Source organism: Setaria italica, chromosome II, assembly GCF_000263155.2.
Source record: "Setaria italica strain Yugu1 chromosome II, Setaria_italica_v2.0, whole genome shotgun sequence".
Taxonomy (NCBI): domain Eukaryota; kingdom Viridiplantae; phylum Streptophyta; class Magnoliopsida; order Poales; family Poaceae; genus Setaria; species Setaria italica.
In genome coordinates, this window is record NC_028451.1 from 42,932,717 (window position 1) to 42,952,642 (window position 19,926).

Genomic DNA, 19,926 nt, shown 5'->3' on the forward strand with positions numbered 1-19,926 from the left:
CTGGAGTGGGCACAGTGAATCTCCTGACAATTGGCGCAAAATATGTGGGCAAATTAGTTCTCATCATCGCCCTGCCATACAAACTAGGATGAGGCTATTCTGCAGAATTGCCAACTTTGTACATGAAGCAATTGAACACACCTTAAGAGCTGCATTAGTTTTACACGGGCCGGATGTGCCTCCTTTCTCATTTTTATTGAGTTTACTTAAGGGACTATACCCCCTGCCCATATGCATTGCAACAAGACAAACGTTCAGTGTTATTTTTTGAGGAAACAGAAGGGAAACCCCTGCTGATTATATATTAATTGAAAAAAAAGGACAGTACAAAAAGCTACAACCTATGAGACAAAAAAAGAGACAAAAAAATCAAGAAAATTACAATGTGTGCTCTAGCCATTCAGACATAGGTTGCTTCCAAGCTTCTTTCACACGGTGCAAAAGCAAACTAAACAAATGCCTGAATCTAAAATTTGTTCCTTGAGAAATGCAAGGTGCGGCAACACTTGCCTGAATGTTCCCCAAAAAACAAAAGCCTGAGCCCCACGGTTGATAGATAACCCCAATTCAGTTCCAGAAACTGAAGCATTCAGACAACAGTGATCATGTTACTTGTGCAGTGTTATCGTGTTAATTGTCTCTGATGAAATAGTGAAGTCTGAGCTACAGCCTTAAAGTGATTTGACTGCTTCTAGGAATATAGTCACTGCTTTAATAAGGTAAAATTATAAATTCAAATAACAGGAATATATTGTTGATTACATAGCAGTACATAAGCATACTGATTGGTGAGTACTGCTCTATATTTTCACCCAGCTTGAGTTTTAGAAATTTACAGTGCTGTCCTGTTATGAGTGCCGTAATAATTAAATTAGGTATTACTGTATTTTTCCTCCACTAGTTGTTGTAGAAGTACGGGTACTGGGGCCACACTGACATCTTGCCCTGCAAGATTTGAACTATTTGTTGGATCGTTGGCCTGTGAGCCTCATTGGTCTGAATGCACCGGCACGCAACCTTGCATGATCTCTCTAGCTCTTGAATATCCGCATCATTTAGTCTGTGATCCAAGATTTCAGAAATGTCACCTTCACTTATCCTAATTGTGGCCACACTGGAAAGTACCTTACGGTTCAATTCTCCATCAACTTTGAATTCCTTCTGCCTGAAATTATCTCGAATAGCATCATTCATAGCTGTACACATCTGCTTTTGGTGTTATGGGAAGACCTCCAATCCATTCTAGTGCAGATACTCTATTGCTCCTCTCATAGTTGTCGATGCCCTGCTAAAATGTCGATCCATAACTACATAAGCTTCGCCACACCAAAATCAGACACTTTTGGACTGAATTCTGCACAAGAAGTACATTTTCAGGCTTTATATCACAACGTATGATGCGGTCATGGCATTCATCGTGGAGATAATGTAATCCCTTTGCAACACCTAGAATGACTAGGAATCTTGTGTTCTATCCAATATCTTCTCATTCTTGAAGAGATGAAGATGATATCTAGAGATCCGTTCACCATAAAGTCATACACCAGCAGCCTTTCGACTCTGCTCAAGCAGAACCCACTTAGGTGAACCAGATATTATGGTCAATTTTCCCTAAAGCCCTCACCTCAGTGTGAAATTTCTTCTCTCCTTGTTTCATGCCTTGAAGCTTCTTGACAGCTATTGGTTTGGAGTCTGGGAGCAACCCTTTGAGCACTGAACCAAAGCTACCTTGCCCCAGTTTATCTGAGAAATTCTTTGTGCAATGCTGTAAAAAGGAATAGTCATAGATGATGAGAGTGTCATTATCTGATAAAGTCTTTTGAGATGAAGTCCTCCTTTGGAATGTCTTAACAGTTATGCCAAAAGCAAATAGTGCCATAAAAATACTACCCTGGTGCAATTAACACAGTAAGCCTCTCAGGAGGATCGTGGAAGCAGTGGTATTGTTGTGTCCAGTCCTTTATTGTATTCAGAAAATAGGTTGGGTGCGTCTCTCTCATTGTTCCATGCCTACAATCTACTAGCTCTTCTTAATCTGGAGTCTATAATAACTTGACCAAATCTTCATCTCTCTCTAAATGATCCCATGGTTCCACATACATCTTGAAACAACTCGAGTGATGAACAATACTTTGAAACATTAGCGTAATAACACTGAAATCATCATGCGTACTGCAAGAGTGATGTTGTAATTTACAGCTACCATCCTTATAATGATGCCAGGCTGTGGCTATTCAGCCTGGGAAATAGAAATTCATCAGCAAAAGAATACATGCCCGACTCAGATGTTACAAAACATAGCCCCTGTTTTTTCCCCTCACTTAGCTGGCTATCTCATCGAAGTTGATTGATTGGGATGCTTAAGTTTTCATATAAACAAGGAAACAGTAACACGGAATTTGTTCGCACAGAAATTTGGGGTCCGCTTGCTTATTTTGTTATTTTATTTTCATTTTTGAAAAATCAATCTGTACCTCCTTTTTTTAGAAAAAAATAATTTCAGCCTCATTCACCAAAGAGTATGCGCACGCCTGAGCTGATGTTAGGAGCAATTAGTCAAAAACATAACTGTAACAAAAAAGCGTCTATATTCAGATTCCAATATATGGTTCAAAGGTGAACTCATCAACTCAATTTTACATTTAGTAGGACAAATGGGGAAGATTGCATGTGTACATGCAACAGTGGTCCCTTTGTTATATTGGTTACTACACTCTGCACTAGATCTACAGTATTAAAGCATAGCACAGTACAAAAGCGGAGCATATTAGGTTCTAATTTATGTACATCTTCACTCACTCATAACACTCTCCAAGTATTTGCCCTAACCAAGTGCAGATTATCTGATTTATATACTTTGGAAGTGTGAACCGCCTGAAGTAGCACTGTGTGTCTGGGAAGTTGTCGTGCTGTCCTGTGTCTGAGAAGCCTGACTTGAAGATATATCTGAAAAGAAGTTCATAACATCAGGGCTTTCACCAAGAACTCTCAATGACCTTGGAACAGGAGGCATGTTAACGTCAAGGAATCCCTCGAGGATTTGAACAATCTGGCCAGTTGTGGGTCTAGCACTTTCGTCATCTTGGATGCACCAACAGGCAACCTTACAAGCTCTTGTGAGTTCATCAACATTTGCATCTCCATTTAGCCTGGGGTCCATCAAGCTCCGCACATCCCCTTCATGAAGCTTGCTTGCAGCGAAGGTTGGGAAGAAGGTGGATCCACACTTTTCACCATGATCAGAATTTCTCCTGCCTGATATGAGTTCGAAGAGCATCATACCGTAGCTAAAGACATCTGCCTTTGCTGTTATGGCCACACCACTGATCCATTCAGGTGCGAGGTAACCCCTTGTTCCTCTCATTGTTGTCAATACACGACTGAAGTCTCTGCCTAAGAGCTTCGCTAGACCAAAATCAGCAACTTTTGGCACAAATGACTCATCCAAGAGTATGTTTTCTGGCTTGACATCACAGTGTATAATGCAATCCCTACATTTTTCATGCAGGTAATTTAAACCTCTTGCTGTTCCAAGTGCTATTTGGTACCTGGAAGCCCAGCTCAGTTCCGTTGTCTCACCAGGAAATAACTGCAAGTCCAGGGAGCCCTTCGGCATGAACTCATACACAAGCAGTCTCCGTGATCCTTCAGAGCAAAATCCAAGTAGACGGACCAAATTGACATGCTGGATTGTCCCAATGGTGCTCACCTCAGCACGGAATTGCTTCTCCCCTTGGTGAACTCCGTCTAGCCTCTTCACAGCAATGGCAGTTGAATCTGGGAGCTTCCCTTTGAACACTGAGCCAAAGGCACCTCCACCAATCCTCTCTGAGAAGTTGTTAGTAACATGCTGCAGATCACTGTACCTAAAGGAGATCAGTGTGCCCCCAGCAGTCTTGGATATCCGAAGAGTCCTGTCTCGGCGGTATTTCTGAAATAGGAAGTACGACACAGTAGCAATGGCTATTAAAACTGCAGCAACTCCACCAACAACTGCGCCAATGATCACTGTCTTGCTCTTTTTGGAGTCTGGAAGCTCAGAAGCTGCAATCCTGAGGAAGAGTGTGCCTCCTCCATTTCCACTGTATTGGTCTTGGAGGTTAATCAGGTCCCCATGCCAGACAAAGCAGCCGCTACTATTGTAAGTGTATGCATTACAAGAGCAATTGCTCAGACAAGTCACCTGACAGTCTTGAGAGCTCGCAGCCACAGCAGTCTGAGCATTATCAGGTAGCCTCACACCTGTCATGGTATAGAACTTATCAGGCTTGGCTTGTGCAGAACTCGAATTTGTCTGGCACTGCAGTGGTACTCTCCTTTTACAGCCACCACTGAAATCCTGGAGGTCCCAATCACTCTGAACCTTCTGAGTGAACCCCTTGATGCAGTTGCAGAATGGGAGGGCATTGAGGTTGCAGCTGCCATATGCCCCGCAGACAGCATACACCTCACACTGTGTCCGTGGCTGGGCCCAGAACATGATCCACGACTGTGAGGCGGACACCCATGTCTCCTGCTTGATCTGCCCATTCACATCAATGATGAACCGTGAGATGACATTGTTATCCTTCATCGAATAGATGAAGTAGCTCTCTGTGTCGTTGTTGATGAATTGGAAATTGTAGTTGTAACCGGCCGTCATCTCTGGCACAAGGCTGAAGATATTGCCATTCCAAGGGCCACTGGTCCAGTAAGTTTTGGAATCCTTCCACTGGATGAAGTACTGTGTTGTGCCGTTCGGGTCCAGCTCCAGCGAAAACAAGCCGGGAGATGGGTTTGCCATGTTCCTCCATGGAACAAGACGCTGACTGACCCCTGTGGTCTTGTTCAGCCCAAGTTTGCCCCCCGGAAGCCATGTGTTTGTGGGATGATCTATGCTTCGCCAGTAAACTATTGATGAATTGGCATCAGTGAGGTCAAGGCTACCGTTATCTTGGAGGACGGCAATGGTGGAGTTGGATCCAATGCTCACGTTGGTCGACCACAGCAGCCGGTTGTTGGATCGATCAAGGAGGACGAGGTTGCCATCGTTGCCGATGGTCAGGGCTGCGGTGGTCGGGTCTGTCACCGGGACGTCGGAGTTGGCCGTCCACACGGTCGTCTGCTGCGGTATGTTGCTGTACCATATGGCGATGTAGTAGTTGCTGGTGCTGGAGGAGGAGGTGGTGTTACCTTGGGTTGGGGTGTAGAAGCCCAAGGTGAACTTGTTGCCCTTGGACACAATCTTCTGCGGCCCGGACAACGGTGTGGAGGAGTTGATGGTGTCGACGGCTGCACAGAGAAGGATCTGGCTGAGTAGGAGGAGGAGGAAGAAAGGAGCCATGGATGGGAGCTCGAAGGAGCAGCCAAGGCTTGGGAGGTGGGGAGTTTGGACTTCTGGAGTAATTGAAGGTGGTGGTGGTTGGGCACAGATGTTTTGATGGACAGCAATGCTCCACTTCATCATGGACTAATACAAAAGGTGGCGTCTTTGACCTGGTATTGCAGCTATGGTCTTTGACAGGTACACATCCAATGCCCTTCTGGTGTGGGAATGATAAGAGCGATTAACATAACTGCTGTCATGTGCTGAAAATGATTGCACAAGAATAAATTTAGGTATTTTGCTAATGAATTCGAAGGAAAGAAAGGTGCATGCAATTTTTTTTGTCTTCTGAAAACAGTGGCTGGTCATTTTAATTGATTTCTGCAGCGCATTCAATTGGGTCGTTCTACAGCTGTAGGCGGCTTACATTATCTTATCTGATATTTTCTTGATTCATACCTGTGATTGAACAGAAACGCCAACGTCTGCTATGATACTGACCGTTGGTTGAAACTATCGTTTCTAGAAAAAAAGAAAGCGAATGGTTTGAAGCCGGAGAAGTGCTGCTGACTTGTTGCGGCGGCGGCGGCTAAAGCTCCTGAAGGCAGGGTTGCTTGAATAGTTTAACGAGGCTGGTTGTTCACGGCGTATGTTTTAAGACCTCTCTTCAAAAAAAAATGTTTTGAAGACTTTGTCCTCTTGCGAATACTTGCTAAATTTTCCGGTTTGGACTGCTGATTATTCAATCTTTGATCTTTTTTTTTTCAAAGAAAGTTAAACATATGATCTGGTGGCCTCTTTCCTGAACACTCGTGATGTTGCTGCTTTCTCAGATAAGGTCTTCTAGAATGGCACGGTAAGACAAGAGAACATGGCAGCACGCCACCAGAGTTTTGGGTGCCTATCTCTACTCAATGATAATGCTGTCATGTGGCACATAGAGTATTTTTTTAACGAGTCATGTAAGAATCAAACTTATTCATGTGAAATTCCAGCGAATATCCTGTATGGAGGCGGAAAGGAGATATTTTGGCTAGAGAGCCAAAGCTGGTGGGGTGGCTGGGCGCAACAGACTAGCTGGAGAAGAGAGTGGCCGAGCTTTGACGATGGGCAGTCTGGTCGCGGTCCTCCTTAACTCGCCTGTCAAAAGCATGCATCTGTGAGCACTCTCTTTCCATGCATTCAATTCTGGAAACGTCATTTTAGGGAGACCCGGCCCACCCTTGTCTTCTTCTTCCTCCCTCGTTAGTCAGATCCGAGCGTAATCACCAATCGCCATTCGGCCATTCCCCCAATCCCTCTACGGCTCGACCTGCCCCATCCTTCCGGGCCCCTGGTCGTCTCCGCCGTATCCTGCCGCCGCGCCCGGACTCGCCGGCGGCCATCCGTATCCGGCCACGGTTCGGGATTGCCCGTCGTATTGGTTCCTCCCGCTCAGCACGTCGCCGGCACCACCCGCCCCCTCTCAGCCCGTCGCCGGTGCCGTCCTTTTCACCCGTGCGTCCTATAACCCTCCCATTTGGACTCGTTCCCGTTTTGCAATTCGCGTGGCGCTTGGAATGTGCTGGGTTGTGTCTGAATTATTGTGAGCGCAATTTCAATTGGAATGGCAAGCAGGAAGCGACCCTTTTTGTCGAGAAAGAAACAGAAATGAGACTGAGTCTACGATTGCCGGATGATGAACAACCTACCGACTTTATTTGATCCACTTGTTGAGTTACATGCATAAGTATTTATGTAGTCATTGAATCAATCTTGTCCATTTTTTCCTTCGCGCAGAATTCTGATTTTTTGTGACATTGTCCTGATATATTGATGTTATTGTATCAGTGAAAACTCATTCTTACTACCAGTTATGTTCTAGCTGGAGTTCTCTAACTACTTGTTAGCAGTGCATATTGCATTTTCTGCTTGAGCAGTTAACTTGTATTTATAGAACCTATATCAGAATGGTTCTGAATCATATAGCTATCATTGGTTCAACAAGGTTTCAGTCAGGTAAATTCGATCTGATTGTGCTTGATGTTCCTGGCAATTGATGAGTACACTGTTTCCTCATGGGATGTATTAGCGAAAGGGTCTCTAGCTGATTTGGTTAGATGGCCTCAGAAGCACTCCTCAAGTCGTGGGTTCGACTCCCCGTGGGAGCAAGAATTTAAGGCTGGGGTTAAAAAAATCCCCTCGTCTGTCACCGTAACCAAAGCAAAGGTCAAGGCCCGGCCCAGGTCGTAGCTGTGGGTGGTTTGGACCCTTGTGTAAGGGTGGGGCAGAGGTTCGGGGGTTTTCTCTGCCTGTGTGAGAAGGTCGTCTTCTTAGCAAAAAACCCGGGGGCTGTCTTACCCCCCGCAGGTCAAGTTTTTTTTTTTGTATCCTGAATTCCTGATATCACACGACTTTGATCTCCTTGCCCTAATGGTTTACCCATGTCATATGATATCCAAGTTGTTGCATCAGCAATTAGCATATTCTGCTCGATTCTGTTTATACCCTGTATTTAAATGGCCTCTCCAGAAATTTGTAAATTGAAATGGTGAGCAAGAAGATGTCCTTTGTTCAGGAAAGCAACAAGGATAATGTAGAGGCTCTGATTACTGGTTGATGAACAAACTGCAGTATATTAAGTCTTGGAATCAGCCTTTTCCTGTCTTTTTACTATAGAGTGCTTATTTTGTATGTCCATTTTAGTGATATTGGTGTCACTATTGCAGTGAAAACTCATTTAGTCCAATTAGAGTTATGTTATAGCTATAATTCTCCAACTACATATAAGTGCATGTATTGCAATTTCTGTTTTAGCGTTTGGATTTTGTTTGCAAACTTATATCAAAACGATTCCAAATCTATATAGTGACCGGTTTGATTTTTTTTAAAAAATCATTGTAAATCGGAGCTGATTGTGTTCTGAGTTCATGGTATCAGGTGAGTATACATTTTTTTTTATGGACTGTGTTATAGGAGCATGTACCATGATGCATTCATACAATGTATCGCATGCATTTGATATCCTTGTCCTGATGGTTTATCCATATGATAAGATATTCAAGTTATTGCGTTATCATACTCTGCTCGAGTTTTTCTATGCCATAAATGGGTGTTCAGAAATTTATATGCCTATTTCTATGACATTTCTCATATGTTGAAGGTGATAACCATGCTTCTATTTTTTTGCTTGCAGGGGAGCAGTAGAACAAGTGACTGTAAACAGGTTGTTCAAAAGCACAGAAAAGTGTGTGCTAGTTTAAATGGCTTCGAAGCTCCAAGCCTTTTGGAACCATCCTGCTGGCCCCAAAACCAGTTAATTATCTCCACATCGCTCCTTTTCTTTTGCCGCTTATTGTATCCATGATCAATGGCATTCTTATTTATCGTAATCTTCCTTTTGTCATTTCTGATCACGGTTATCTGCTTTCCTCTCGTTACACGCACATAGCTATATAATGATCATTCTAGGCTTCAAGCTAGCTTATGGCATATTTCATGGCATACCTGAGATGCATTCTTGGGTGTATGATATTGAATTTAGCCTTACATTAGTCTGGATTGACTGATTGAGGCAAGTGTAATCTAACTTGTGACTGTGAAGCATGGAACAATTCAGGCGGCCCATATTATTCTGCAGTTCCTCTATAGTAAAATGGGATGCATATATCAGATGCTGCATTGTGCTAGTAATTGCTACCTGAGACTTTAATCAAACATTCTCTATTGCAGTTCATTTCTGGGCTCCCACATTTAAATGGGGTATCAGCATCGCCAACATTGCAGACTTTGCAAAACCACCTGAAAAGATATCCTATCCTCAGCAAATTGGTATGTTTAAGCTGTCCAATTACTTCATCCTGTTTCTGATTTTCGAATTACAAGACCACTACTTTGATTTGCTTCCTCATGCCATGCTGAGAACATAGCATGCTTATTCTGTTGAATTGTATGCAGCTGTGGCTTGCACTGGAGTCATTTGGACACGCTACAGCATGGTTATCACACCAGTAAGGCCTCTCGTGTATTTGCACAATCCTTTGTCTCTATTTTTCTCTGGAACTCGTGATTCAGCGTTCATTGTATCTTCATCTGAAATTCAACTTGTAAATTATACACCTTTATCTTGCTGCTGTGATATTGATTTAGTTATATCTATCTTCCAGTAATGTTATCATATGCTTTTCTAATCAGTGTTCATGCAAAGCTGCTTGTTGGATCTGTTTTAACTACTCTACAGCGCTTCTGTTTCCCATCTATCCATGTTATGCAGTGTTGATGTCAGAAAAGAACTATTAGTTTACAGTTATGAACAGATACTTGAATAACTTCATGGTACTAGTTCTTCTACTGACTTATTTAATAACCAACCATCCTTCATCCGAAATGAGCTGGCATACTTCTGTAGGGTTTATTGGATCTTGATTGTGAAAAAAAAGATGCTGTTTTTTTTTTCTAGAATACGCAGGAGAGCTGCGCATCATTCCATTAAGAAGAGAATTATGATGCATAATACAACGCGGGCCTATACCGGGCACACGCACACGGGCAGTATAGCATAGAGTCGATTACAGGGTACTGGGGCTACCAAAGAAAGAAACCTTAGGCCGTAACCTTACTGGCTCACAAAACTCCAACCGACACTATGGAGACAAAGCGCCCCGGCCGTGTACCAGGTCGCCGCTTCCGCCGCGACTGCATCCGCAAGCTGCTGCGGTGTCCTTTGCATGTTTCCGGCGAAGACCCGATTATTGCGCTCTTTCCAAATGAGCCAGGAGACTAAGGTGAAAGTGGTGTCAAATCCTCGCTTACTAGCTCCGTGAAATCCTCGTCTCCGGAGTAACCACCAATCCAATAGTGAAGACCCGGCTGCTGGTAAGGATGAGGCATTTCCGGTCAGTTGGTCAACTACGTACCATACCTGCTGCGTGAAGCTGCAGGTTGCAAGCAGGTGATCGGAGGTCTCGGACTCTTGGCAGCATAGACAGCAATCGTCCCAGCTTTGTAACCCATGCTTCATCCGACGAGCCGATGTCCAGAGCCGCTGCCTTGTAGCAGTCCACATGAAGAGCTTAACTCGGAGGGGAGCCCATGCACGCCAAATGCATCGGAAAACCGGAGATTGAACAGACCCCACGAAGAAGAAATTGTACGCTGACTTGGCCGAGTATGAGCCTGACTTCTCCCAGCGCCACACAATCCTGTCCTCAACTCCTTCCTGTAACTGGACATTGGATACCGCATGCCATAGCTGAACATATTGAGCAATTGCAGCCACTGTTAGTATCCCTACTATGTCCCGGATCCAACTTTTCTCCCTGAGGGCAGACCCCACTGTTCTTGTACTTCTGACAAGAGGCTTAACCATTAGGCACAGATCAGGAGCAAGAATGCAGGGGGATAGGGAGTCCAACCATTGATCCTCCCAGAAAAGTGCGGTGTTCCCACTGCCCAATTGCACCCTAGTGGAAATCTGGAAGGCTTTCTTCAAGGTGCTGTTCTTTTCCAGGGTGTTGGCCAAGCATTTCCAAGGTCGCCGATCGTCAGTTCTCTTGAACCACAACCAGCGCAATCGCAGAGCCACCGAAGCCCGACGGAGGTCTTGAATACCAAGGCCCCCCACTGTTTTAGGGCGGCAGGCAATTGGCCAAGACACAAGGCATTGCCCACCATTGGCAGTCGGCTTACCAGCCCACAAGAATCCTTTCCGGAGTTTGTCAATTTCCTGGAAGACCCAAGCTGGGATGTCTAGAGAAATAAGGTTATATGTGCAGGTGGCCGTCAGAACCGATTGGACCACAGTCATCCTCCCCGCCTTATTCATAAGCTGTGCCTTCCAGTTCGGAATCTTGCTGGCCACTTTATCAATCAAAGGTTGGAGCTGATTCTTCCTAAGGCTCCGTACAGACAGTGGCATACCAAGGTATTGTATGGGGAAACCTACAACTTGGGCTGGAAAGATGCCACGGATTCTCTCAACCTGCTGATCACCGCATGCAATTGGTGCAATAGAGCACTTCTGCAGGTTTGTACGGAGTCCAGAAGCATTACCAAAGAAATCCAGAATCCCTCTGATAGCAATAGCATCCTTAACCACAGGCCGTGCAAAGATGATCACGTCGTCAGCATACAACGAGCACTGATGACAGATGGTGTTATCTGCAGGAGGGGTGAGGACACCCAACTCCGTTGCCCTCCTGAGGAGCCGGTGCAAAACTTCCATGACAAGTATGAAAAGCATCGGCGAAAGGGGGTCGCCTTGTCTCAACCCTCTAGCATTGTCAATTAGTCGACCGGGGGAGCCGTTGAGCAGCACTCTGGTGGTAGCCGAAGATAGCAGGACAGAAATCCAGTCCCTCCATTTAGTCCCAAAGCCCCTCGCTTGGAGGACTTGCAGGAGAAATGGCCAGCACACCGTGTCAAAAGCTTTAGATATATCTAGCTTGATTAGCAAACTTGGCTTTCGTTTTCGGTACAGAGTCTTCGCAGCAAGCTCAACAAACTTGAAATTATCATGGATGGATCTTCCTTTGACAAAAGCGCTCTGATTAACATCCACCAAATTGTGGAGCTCTTTGCTAAGCCGGTTAGCAAGCAACTTCGTAACTAACTTCACAAAGCTATGCACCAGACTGATAGGCCTGTAGTCAGCAGGTGAGATGGCATCTTGTTTTTTCGGTATCAGTGTGATTAGAGAGCTGTTTAACCGGCCCAACTGGATGCAAGCCCCATGGTAGAACGCGTCAAAGCAGGCCAGGATGTCGCGTTTGATCACCGGCCAAGCAGCTCTATAGAACTCCGCGGTGAAGCCATCTGGCCCAGGGGCACGCTCTTTAGGTAGGTCGACGATGGTTCGCCAAATCTCCTGTTCAGGGAATGGAGCTTCCAGGGGCTCCAAGTCCAGTGGCAGTAGGCCAAGTGAGGCAAGGTCAATAGCCTCAGTTCTGGAGGAGGGTGTTCCAAGGATCATTCTGAAGTAATTGTATAGCAGTAGTTCCTTTTCATCATGTGTGATAGCAATGACCCCATCGTGCTCGAGTCTAGCTATATGTTTCTTCCTCGTGCGGTGACTGGCATGGAGGTAAAATAGTTTAGTATTGGCGTCACCCTCTTTTAGGAAGAGAAGCCTGGATCGTTGGCGTGCGATGGTGCGCTCAAGGGAAGAGAGGCCCAGGACTTTGCATTTGAGCTGAGCCCTCAAATGGGCTTCCTCAGATGATAGGGGCCTGACCTCCAGCGCCCGGTCCAGCCACAGGATTAGAGCTCTGGCTGTCATGAGTTGCACTTTGACATCCCCCACTTTTCTACCGCTCCACTGCTGCAGCGCCTTGGATGTCCTCTTAAGCTTCTGATCAAGGGAGATGAACGGGTCGTTGGTGGCCGTCGGCCCATCCCAGGCCGCCTGGACAGCTTCAAGGAAGCCGGGCAATCGAACCCACCATGGTTCGAAGTGAAAGCGACGCTTGGGGAGGTAGCCGGCGTTGGACGCCAAAAGAAGTGGGCAATGATCTGATATATCCGTCGATAGCGCCTGAAGTGTTGCAAAGCAATAACAAACTTCCCAATCCACCGACACGAGGACACGATCAAGTTGTGCCAGAACCGGAGTTTGCCGCTCGTTACTCCATGTATATCGTCTGCCCTGGAGGTAGATCTCCTTCAGGTTGACATCCTCCACGAAGCTCCGAAAGCGGCCGATATTGCGACGGTTAACGTTGGAAGTGCTTTTCTCCGATGCTCTTAAGATGAGGTTGAAGTCCCCCGCAACAAGCCACCTGGACGATGCCAGCGAGTGAACTAAGCGCAGTTCGTCGAGGAATTCAGCTTTTTCACCGTCTGACTGAGGTCCGTAAACGTTAGTCAGAGTCCAAGGCGAGTCATGGCCTTGTATTTGAGCTGAGATGGTTAAAGAGTGACGCCCCCTATGCAGGCGCACACCAGAGACATCCGGGCTTTTGCAAGCAATCAGAATGCCTCCTCTGGTTCCTTCGGCCGGCAGATAGTCGAACCATGAGAAGGAGCCGCCCAGCATGCTAGCAATCGTGAAAGGTGTGATAGCACTCAATTTAGTCTCCTGAATACAAACAATAGACGCCCTCGAGTCGGATACCAATGAGCGCAGAGCATCGCGACGGGAACGAGCATTCAGACCGCGGACATTCCACACCAGCATATTAATGTTTGCAACTTCCATTAGAAAAGCGTAGCCCCAGTCAGCAGAATGCAACAGCAGCGCAGCGCTAGACGCTGATCACCTCAGATTGGCTCACCAGGTGCCGAAGCTGGGCATCAGTGAGGCCATTAGCCATTGGAAGGATGTCGCGGAGTGCAGCAAAGTGCTGGGGCTGCACAGAGGACGATAGAAACTTATCAAAGTTGCGGGGAGTGGCGCAGTTGTCATCAGCATCCTGGGACAGAACTCCCAGTTTCTTCATGGCGAGGATCTCTCCCTTGCGGGAGGGGCGAACCGCAGCATTGAGCGGTTTGGTGGCGAGCCGGTTGCTACGGCGGGGAGTCTCCTTGATAATGGGCGGCGCCATCTGGGTCCGGGGACAATCCGCCAGCGGGGGGTCCAGGGGCATTCGAACACTGTGGAGGAAGGCCTCAGTTCTCGCCCGCGCCACCGCGGAGGAAGAGGGAGATGGAGGGTCTGGAGGCGAAGTCATCTCCTGCGTCGGCGGCACCTGCTCGGAGGGAGAGGGATCCGCCAGCAACACCGGCGAGCGACGAGGACGCCTGGAGTACGTGCAGGAAGGGGTCGGGTGCTCCCAGGCCTGCAAAGCTCCCGGCGCATCCGAAGCCGGCGAATGGTCCCTCGGCAACAGAGATACAATAGTAGTTTCAAGCAGCATTGGATCATCACGAGGCGGGAGTGAAGAAGACGACGTGGACGGGAACAAGTCGGGTGAGAGGTCCACCGGAGGGCGCCTGTCACGGCGATCATGCTCCCGGTGCTCACCACCTTGCAGGGCTGCATCATCCGGGAGTGGCGGCGACTTGCAACGAACAGAGAGGCCAGACGCGCCCACATCCGGGTCCGGCTCTCCAGGAAGAGATATGAGAGGTTGAGGCCGAGCAGAGGCCGTCGCCGGGCCCGCCGTCACAGGGGCTTCAGGCCGCCGCAGCGTCCGAGACGGCGGCGGCGCCGAAGAGACACGCCTGGTGCCGGAGCCCGAAGCAGTGATGTTGTCTCCGCCGAAGAAGGAGCCATCCTCGAAACCATGCCGCGTGGGGAAGCCGTGCAACCTCGGTCCGACTCCGCCCCCTCCAGGGGCGAAACGGTCGGGGTCGCCATCACGATCAGATCCCCCATCGCTGGACGGAGGGGATGGAGTCGGCGAGCGCGAGCGGAAGTCCGCGACATGGCGAAGCCGGATGACAATATCGTAAAACAGTCCCTTCTTCAACCTTAGATAAGGCGGAAGGTTCCCCCAAATCCTCTGCATCTCCAGGTCGTCGTAGGATATTTGCTGTTCATTCTCTGCAATCCAGAGCCTACATCGCTTCGGGATGCGGGCCGGGTCGTCAGTCCATCCCTGTACCTTCAACGTCCGCCGATTCAGCTCGTCGCCGGGAGCAGACGCCACCCGCTCCACCCAGCATCCAGGAGCCAGGATTTTCCTCGCTGTGCGGGCGCACCAGGCGTGCGCGGGGATGCCATCCAGTTCCAGAGACACTCGAAAGAGGCAAGAGCCGGCGTTCGCCCGGACCAGCCGTGTCCAAGGGCGGAGGGAGAAGCGGAGGTCGCCAACCTGCACGAACCGCGCATCCATAGCCGCATCCCTGGCGCGCTGCGACGTGAAGGAGACCAGAAAACTCTCAGGCCAGAATTGGCGCACCGAGAAGTTGTCGGACCCAGCCACCGGCACTTCAGCCAACGCGCGGCGAAATCCCTCGATCGGCAGATCCACCGGAGCACCTGGAGCCGCAGCCAGAAGAGAGAACCGCAGGCGCTCCTCCTCCGCATCCATCGCAACATCTCTGGATAGGAAGCAGGTGACTTCCCCGGGGCGGTAATCAGGGTGACCGGGAGGGAAGTCGTTGAAGAAGAGCTCATTGCCGATGTCGTCATCTGAGGGGGTGCCAGAGCCCGACGGCCCCTCGTGAAGCGGGGGCCGCGGCGGGTTCTGCTGCCGCGATGACACAAACATGGATCCACTCGGATTGGAGGTAGCATTGCCCTCCCCCGCAACCGCCCGGGGGGCCGGGGCGTCCGCCGAGCGAGCACCAGGGAGAGGCGGTGAGGGAGTGCGGCCGCTGGCGTCGCGCCCACGAGGCGTCGGAGGGGAATCCCGCCGGGCACGCACGAAACGGCGCTCGTCCCCAACGCCGGAGGAGGCGGAGCTGGCCGGGCTACGCGGTCGCTTGCAGTCGCGGGCGAGGTGCCAGAACCCGTGACACCGGAAGCAACGAATGGGGCGACGGCATTGGGCAATGAGGTGACTGAAGGAAAGGCAGTTGAGGCATCGGCCATTGAGTTCCGGCGGAATGCCCTTCGCCGCTGGCCGGGGATTGAGGGCCTCCAAGAACTGGCGCTGCGCCCGACGTTGACGCCGACGCCTCCTGGACCGAGTGCGGCGACTCTCCGCAGTAGTCCAACCCTCTTCCGCTGCAACATTGGGCGGAGGCGGAGGAGCGACTACAGATCGAACCGCCGGGGGGTGGTGGCCTCGTGGAGGGGGCTCGAGGGCCACAGAGGTCTGGCCGCGGCGCCCAATGGGGCGGCGGCCGGCACCTCGCGGCCCAGGGGCGACGACCCTCGTCGGGGGAGGGAGGCACGGGGGAGGCGCGGAGGGGCGGGATGGAGGGGGGGCCTTGGCGGGTGGGGGGGGCGGCGGGCTGGATAAGAGGATGTCGCGGTAGGACGGCCGCGGGGATCCTCCGTAGGAGGACGAGTCAGATCCGGACTCGTCCCTCCATCGGACCTGCTTGCCACAACCGCCGGGGGTCCCCCCGGGGAAGAAGGGTTCCGCACGGGGGGAGAGTCTTCGGGACGGGGAGGGGGATCCTCCCAAGGTGGGGTTGGTGGTCACCGGTGCCGGAGTGGCCGCCGGTGAGGGGTGGTCGTGGGGACCGGGGGCGGCGCTCAGCGGGGAGCGCGGGGAGCGAGGCGAAACGAGAGCCATCGGAATGTTATCCCAAATGACATTCAAGATGCTGTTTTGATTCCTAATCTTGCTCATCTTGTTGATTCCTAATGTCATGATATTGCAGAAAAACTGGAACCTGTTCAGTGTTAACGTTGCAATGGCCGGTACAGGCTTGTATCAGCTTTCACGCAAAATAAGGTATGTTATAAAACCATGCGGTGTTTCACATTTTACTGTTTGGCTCATAAGGGTAAGACAAGTGATTCATGTTGATTGCCTTTGCAGGCAAGACTACTTTTCTGATGAGAAGGAAACTGCCCCGTCGCTTGAAGGATGATGCCGGATGCCACTGCACCGCATGAAGGATGATGACGACAAACAAGAATAATCGATTGAGAAGAGAAACACACAGCTTTGGAGCCAAGATAGGAATCCATTGCTTATTTCCCTGTTTCTTCTGTTCTCTACTCATGACAGATCCGATGTGAATTCACCAAAAAAAAATGTAGGTAATAACCTTTTGTGCACCTGTTAAGCATCATGCAGATACATCAAGCCTTTTGTGCACCTGTTAAGAATCATGCAGATACATGAAACAGCTTCTGAATTTTTTTTCATGTGATGTTCAATCGATCCAAATTTTGGAACCTCATTTTCTTCTAAGCCAAGTCTTGCAACCCACCGTCAGTTACCTCTCCGTTTTGAATCTGAAGCTACATGTTATTACCTCTGGAAAGTAAATGCAGAGGAGAATCTTCTCCTCCTTTCTTTTTTTCGTCTGGACAATGTAGCGTACTAGCTTTGTACTACCTACTCGTACATAATTTGCCATTGACTACCTGGTTGTGGTGCCATTCGTTCGGCACGGTCAGTCGGTCATTGCCGGTGGTTGTAGTTGTTGCAGATTCGGCAGCTATAAGGGCTAAGAAAAGGCGTTCCTTTTTCATCTTGAGAAAGAAGAGGAACAGTTGAGCTGACAGAATGACACTGCTCGTGTCGACGGTTCAGACGATGAAGCAGAGCCAAGAACCTCACGCCATCTCGTCGTCTTATGTATGTTGATGAATGCGTCATGCCGACTCTCCTCGCCCTCTCTTCCGGTTCGTTCCGTCGCCTGTTTCACCGGCCCCGAGTTCCCAACCACCCGTACACTCTGCAGCATTGCAGTTACATACACTGTGAAGAAGCGAAGGGATCGGATCGGGAGCAGTGATTTCGGGCTGGACCGAAGGAAGGCACGAAACAAGCGAGGGGCGGGTTCCAGACCCCGCTGTACGCAGCACGCTGTCCCCAGGAACCGGGGGCATCTATGCGCCCGCGTGAACTTTTGACGCTCCCCCCGCCGGCCTTGCGGCCACAACAGCATCCTCTCTCCGCTGACCGACTTGCTGCGTTATTTGTTTGTTGGTCACGCGAAACGGGACGCCGCGTGCGCATGGGGCAAGCCACCAAAGGCATGACTGCATGCCCGTTTGTGAACAATCACCAAAGGCATGCCGTGCTTTCTACTCTATACTACTCCACAAAGCGAGCGTAGTTACGCCTACATTTGAAAGGTCGCGCGCGCGCGGAATCTATCTAGAAGAAACAGAAAAGCCATGGTCGGATGCATGAGAACTTGGAAGACACGGGCTGGACTGGCTAGCGTCGTCTGCGTACTGCGCATGGTCTTTTTCCAATGAATCGTCGCATTGCATGCATGCAGTCGTAGCTGTCAAACACGAAACGACCGTGTTAGTTCCTTCCTCTCGATCGGGTGTCCTTGCTTTTGCTACTCCCTCAAATCACAACTTGTAATGACACAACATATTCTGGCGAGCTAGTTACCACTAAGTCTTCGCCACAACGTTTTTTTTTATTTAAAAAAAAGGGAAAGACTGCATAATTATATCGTTATCCTGCGTACCTTCCCTCGCAAAATACTTTGGTTTCTGCCGCATCTTTAGAATTACAACAAGTCGTCCAAGTCTGAAAAGCAGAGGTTGGCCACAAGATCCTGTGTGCTTTTGAACGATGACGAGGTGTGAGCCTGTGTTCCCCCAGCACCTGTTGTATGTGGAATCGATCACGTGACACTCTCGGATATGAACTTGACAAACGGAAACCGAGTAGCGAATGAAAGCGAGAGTGCAAGGGGCCGGGCAAGGGCACAAGCACAATCAGTCACCGAACCGGTACACGTGGGACCCACCCGATCCACGACGAGGCCCACTGCGCATCCGAACCCAAAAGCGAGCGTGGCTTGCCGAGACCAAGTCAAAATCGGTCAATCCCGCCCTACCAATCCACCACCCCAGGTGCCGAGTCGAGCGCGCGCCGGCGACCCAATCGACACGATAGAGCGCAGGCGAACCGTCTCCCTCCGCCTCGGCTCACGGCCTAACCACGCGCCTCCTCCCTCTTCCTTTTCCGGCTAGCTCCCACACACCCAACAGCCAGCCACTGTCCACGTCCACACCAAACAGAGACGCGCGCACCTACATATTTCAGGCGCGAGCCGCTGCTTCTCACTCGGAAGCGGACACGGCCCGGATCGATCGGGAGTCCATCGGTCGCCTTCGTTCGTCTCAACCGACGCGGCCGCTCGCGGCAGGCGCCCGGCGGTTCTACATCATCTCGGTCCATCCATCCACCTTCTATTCTAGCGGGATCGGAATCGGAAACCCCCCCTGCCGTGAGAGTTACCAACACCACCGACCGATCGGAGCCTCGCTCTCGTCTCCCGCGAGCGCTACTACGAGTCCCACGATTCGGTGCCGCGATGAAGTTGTTCGTGTGCTTCGGCGGCTCCGCGGCCGTCGTGGACGACGACGCGGGCGGCGACATGGAGGCGGCGGCGGTACTGGCAGCTCGCCACCAGCGAGAACGGACGCGGAGCCGGTCGTCCCGGGGGAATTTCTTCTTCTCCAGTAGCAGCAAGGGCAGGACGAAGAAACAGCCGGCGCCCGAGGCGAAGAAGCTGGGGGTGGAAACCGACGACGACGCCTACGTCTCGTCCGCTGCGTCGTCGTCGGTGCCGTCCTCGGCGCCGCTGTCCTCCGCGGCGTCGCTGGACTCGGACTCGTCCTCGTCGTCCCGCTCCTCGGCCTCGGCCTCCTCACCCGTGTCCTCGTCGCCCTCGGTCTCGGGGGCGCTCTTCCCGCCTCTCGCGGCGAAGCGGCAGGGGTCGTCGGCGTCGTCCCCGGCGGCGGGGGCCGCGGCCGTGGTGCTGTCCCTGCTGATGGTGGTGTTCTGCGGCCGGGTCGGTGCGACGGTGCTCACCTCCACCGCGCTCTACCTCTTCCCGCTGCGGTGGCACGCGAGGCCGACGGGTAAGGAGGACGGCGTGGGCTCGCTGGAGTGCGACGACGACGCGGAGACGGCGAAGAGGACGAAGGTGGGTACAGTCTTACGGAGGGGTTCTTGGTGAGGAACCGCAACAATTGATCGCCTTGGTTTATTCTTTCTCCTCTTTTTTGTTTGAATATGAAGAAGAAAGAGTTTTGCACTAATTTATTTTTTTTGTCCAAGAGTTTACTATGTAATTATAAATTGCGGGCGTACATAGTGTAA

At 50.1% G+C, this 19,926-nt stretch overlaps 2 protein-coding genes across 4 annotated transcripts; one reads left to right on the top strand and one right to left on the bottom strand.

Moving 5' to 3' along the window:
• Positions 1-2,565: 2,565 nt before the first annotated feature.
• On the bottom strand, positions 2,566-5,359 carry LOC101769685 (G-type lectin S-receptor-like serine/threonine-protein kinase At2g19130). The gene has a single exon (XM_004957918.4). The coding sequence runs from the start codon at positions 5,321-5,323 to the stop codon at positions 2,849-2,851; it is 2,475 nt and encodes an 824-aa protein (XP_004957975.2). The 5' UTR covers positions 5,324-5,359; the 3' UTR covers positions 2,566-2,848.
• A 6-nt stretch (positions 5,360-5,365) lies between these two features.
• LOC101768466 (mitochondrial pyruvate carrier 4) lies at positions 5,366-17,037 on the top strand. Of its 3 annotated transcripts, none has more exons than XM_004957917.3 (6): positions 5,366-5,503; positions 8,481-8,599; positions 9,017-9,115; positions 9,242-9,294; positions 16,499-16,572; positions 16,660-17,026. In XM_004957917.3, exons 2-6 carry the CDS (start codon positions 8,548-8,550, stop codon positions 16,709-16,711), a joined length of 330 nt encoding a protein of 109 aa, XP_004957974.1. In that variant the 5' UTR covers positions 5,366-5,503; positions 8,481-8,547; the 3' UTR covers positions 16,712-17,026. The 3 variants fall into 3 exon arrangements, with proteins under 3 accessions (XP_004957974.1, XP_004957972.1, XP_004957971.1); XM_004957915.3 differs by lacking the exon at positions 5,366-5,503 and adding an exon at positions 6,314-6,464 and having other exon boundaries at positions 16,660-17,037; XM_004957914.3 differs by lacking the exon at positions 5,366-5,503 and adding an exon at positions 6,472-6,802 and having other exon boundaries at positions 16,660-17,037.
• The last annotated feature ends 2,889 nt before the right edge of the window (positions 17,038-19,926 follow it).

What these genes read in the sequence shown, in the direction of transcription:
- LOC101768466 (XM_004957917.3), top strand. Translation starts at nt 8,548, where the DNA reads ATGGCTTCGAAGCTCCAAGCCTTTTGGAACCATCCTGCTGGCCCCAAA. An exon ending in TCCTGCTGGCCCCAAAACCA is followed by an intron (nt 8,600 to 9,016) that starts GTTAATTATCTC and finishes TCTCTATTGCAG; the next exon opens with TTCATTTCTGGGCTCCCACA. An exon ending in ATCCTATCCTCAGCAAATTG is followed by an intron (nt 9,116 to 9,241) that starts GTATGTTTAAGC and finishes AATTGTATGCAG; the next exon opens with CTGTGGCTTGCACTGGAGTC.
- LOC101769685 (XM_004957918.4), bottom strand. Translation starts at nt 5,323, where the DNA reads ATGGCTCCTTTCTTCCTCCTCCTCCTACTCAGCCAGATCCTTCTCTGT.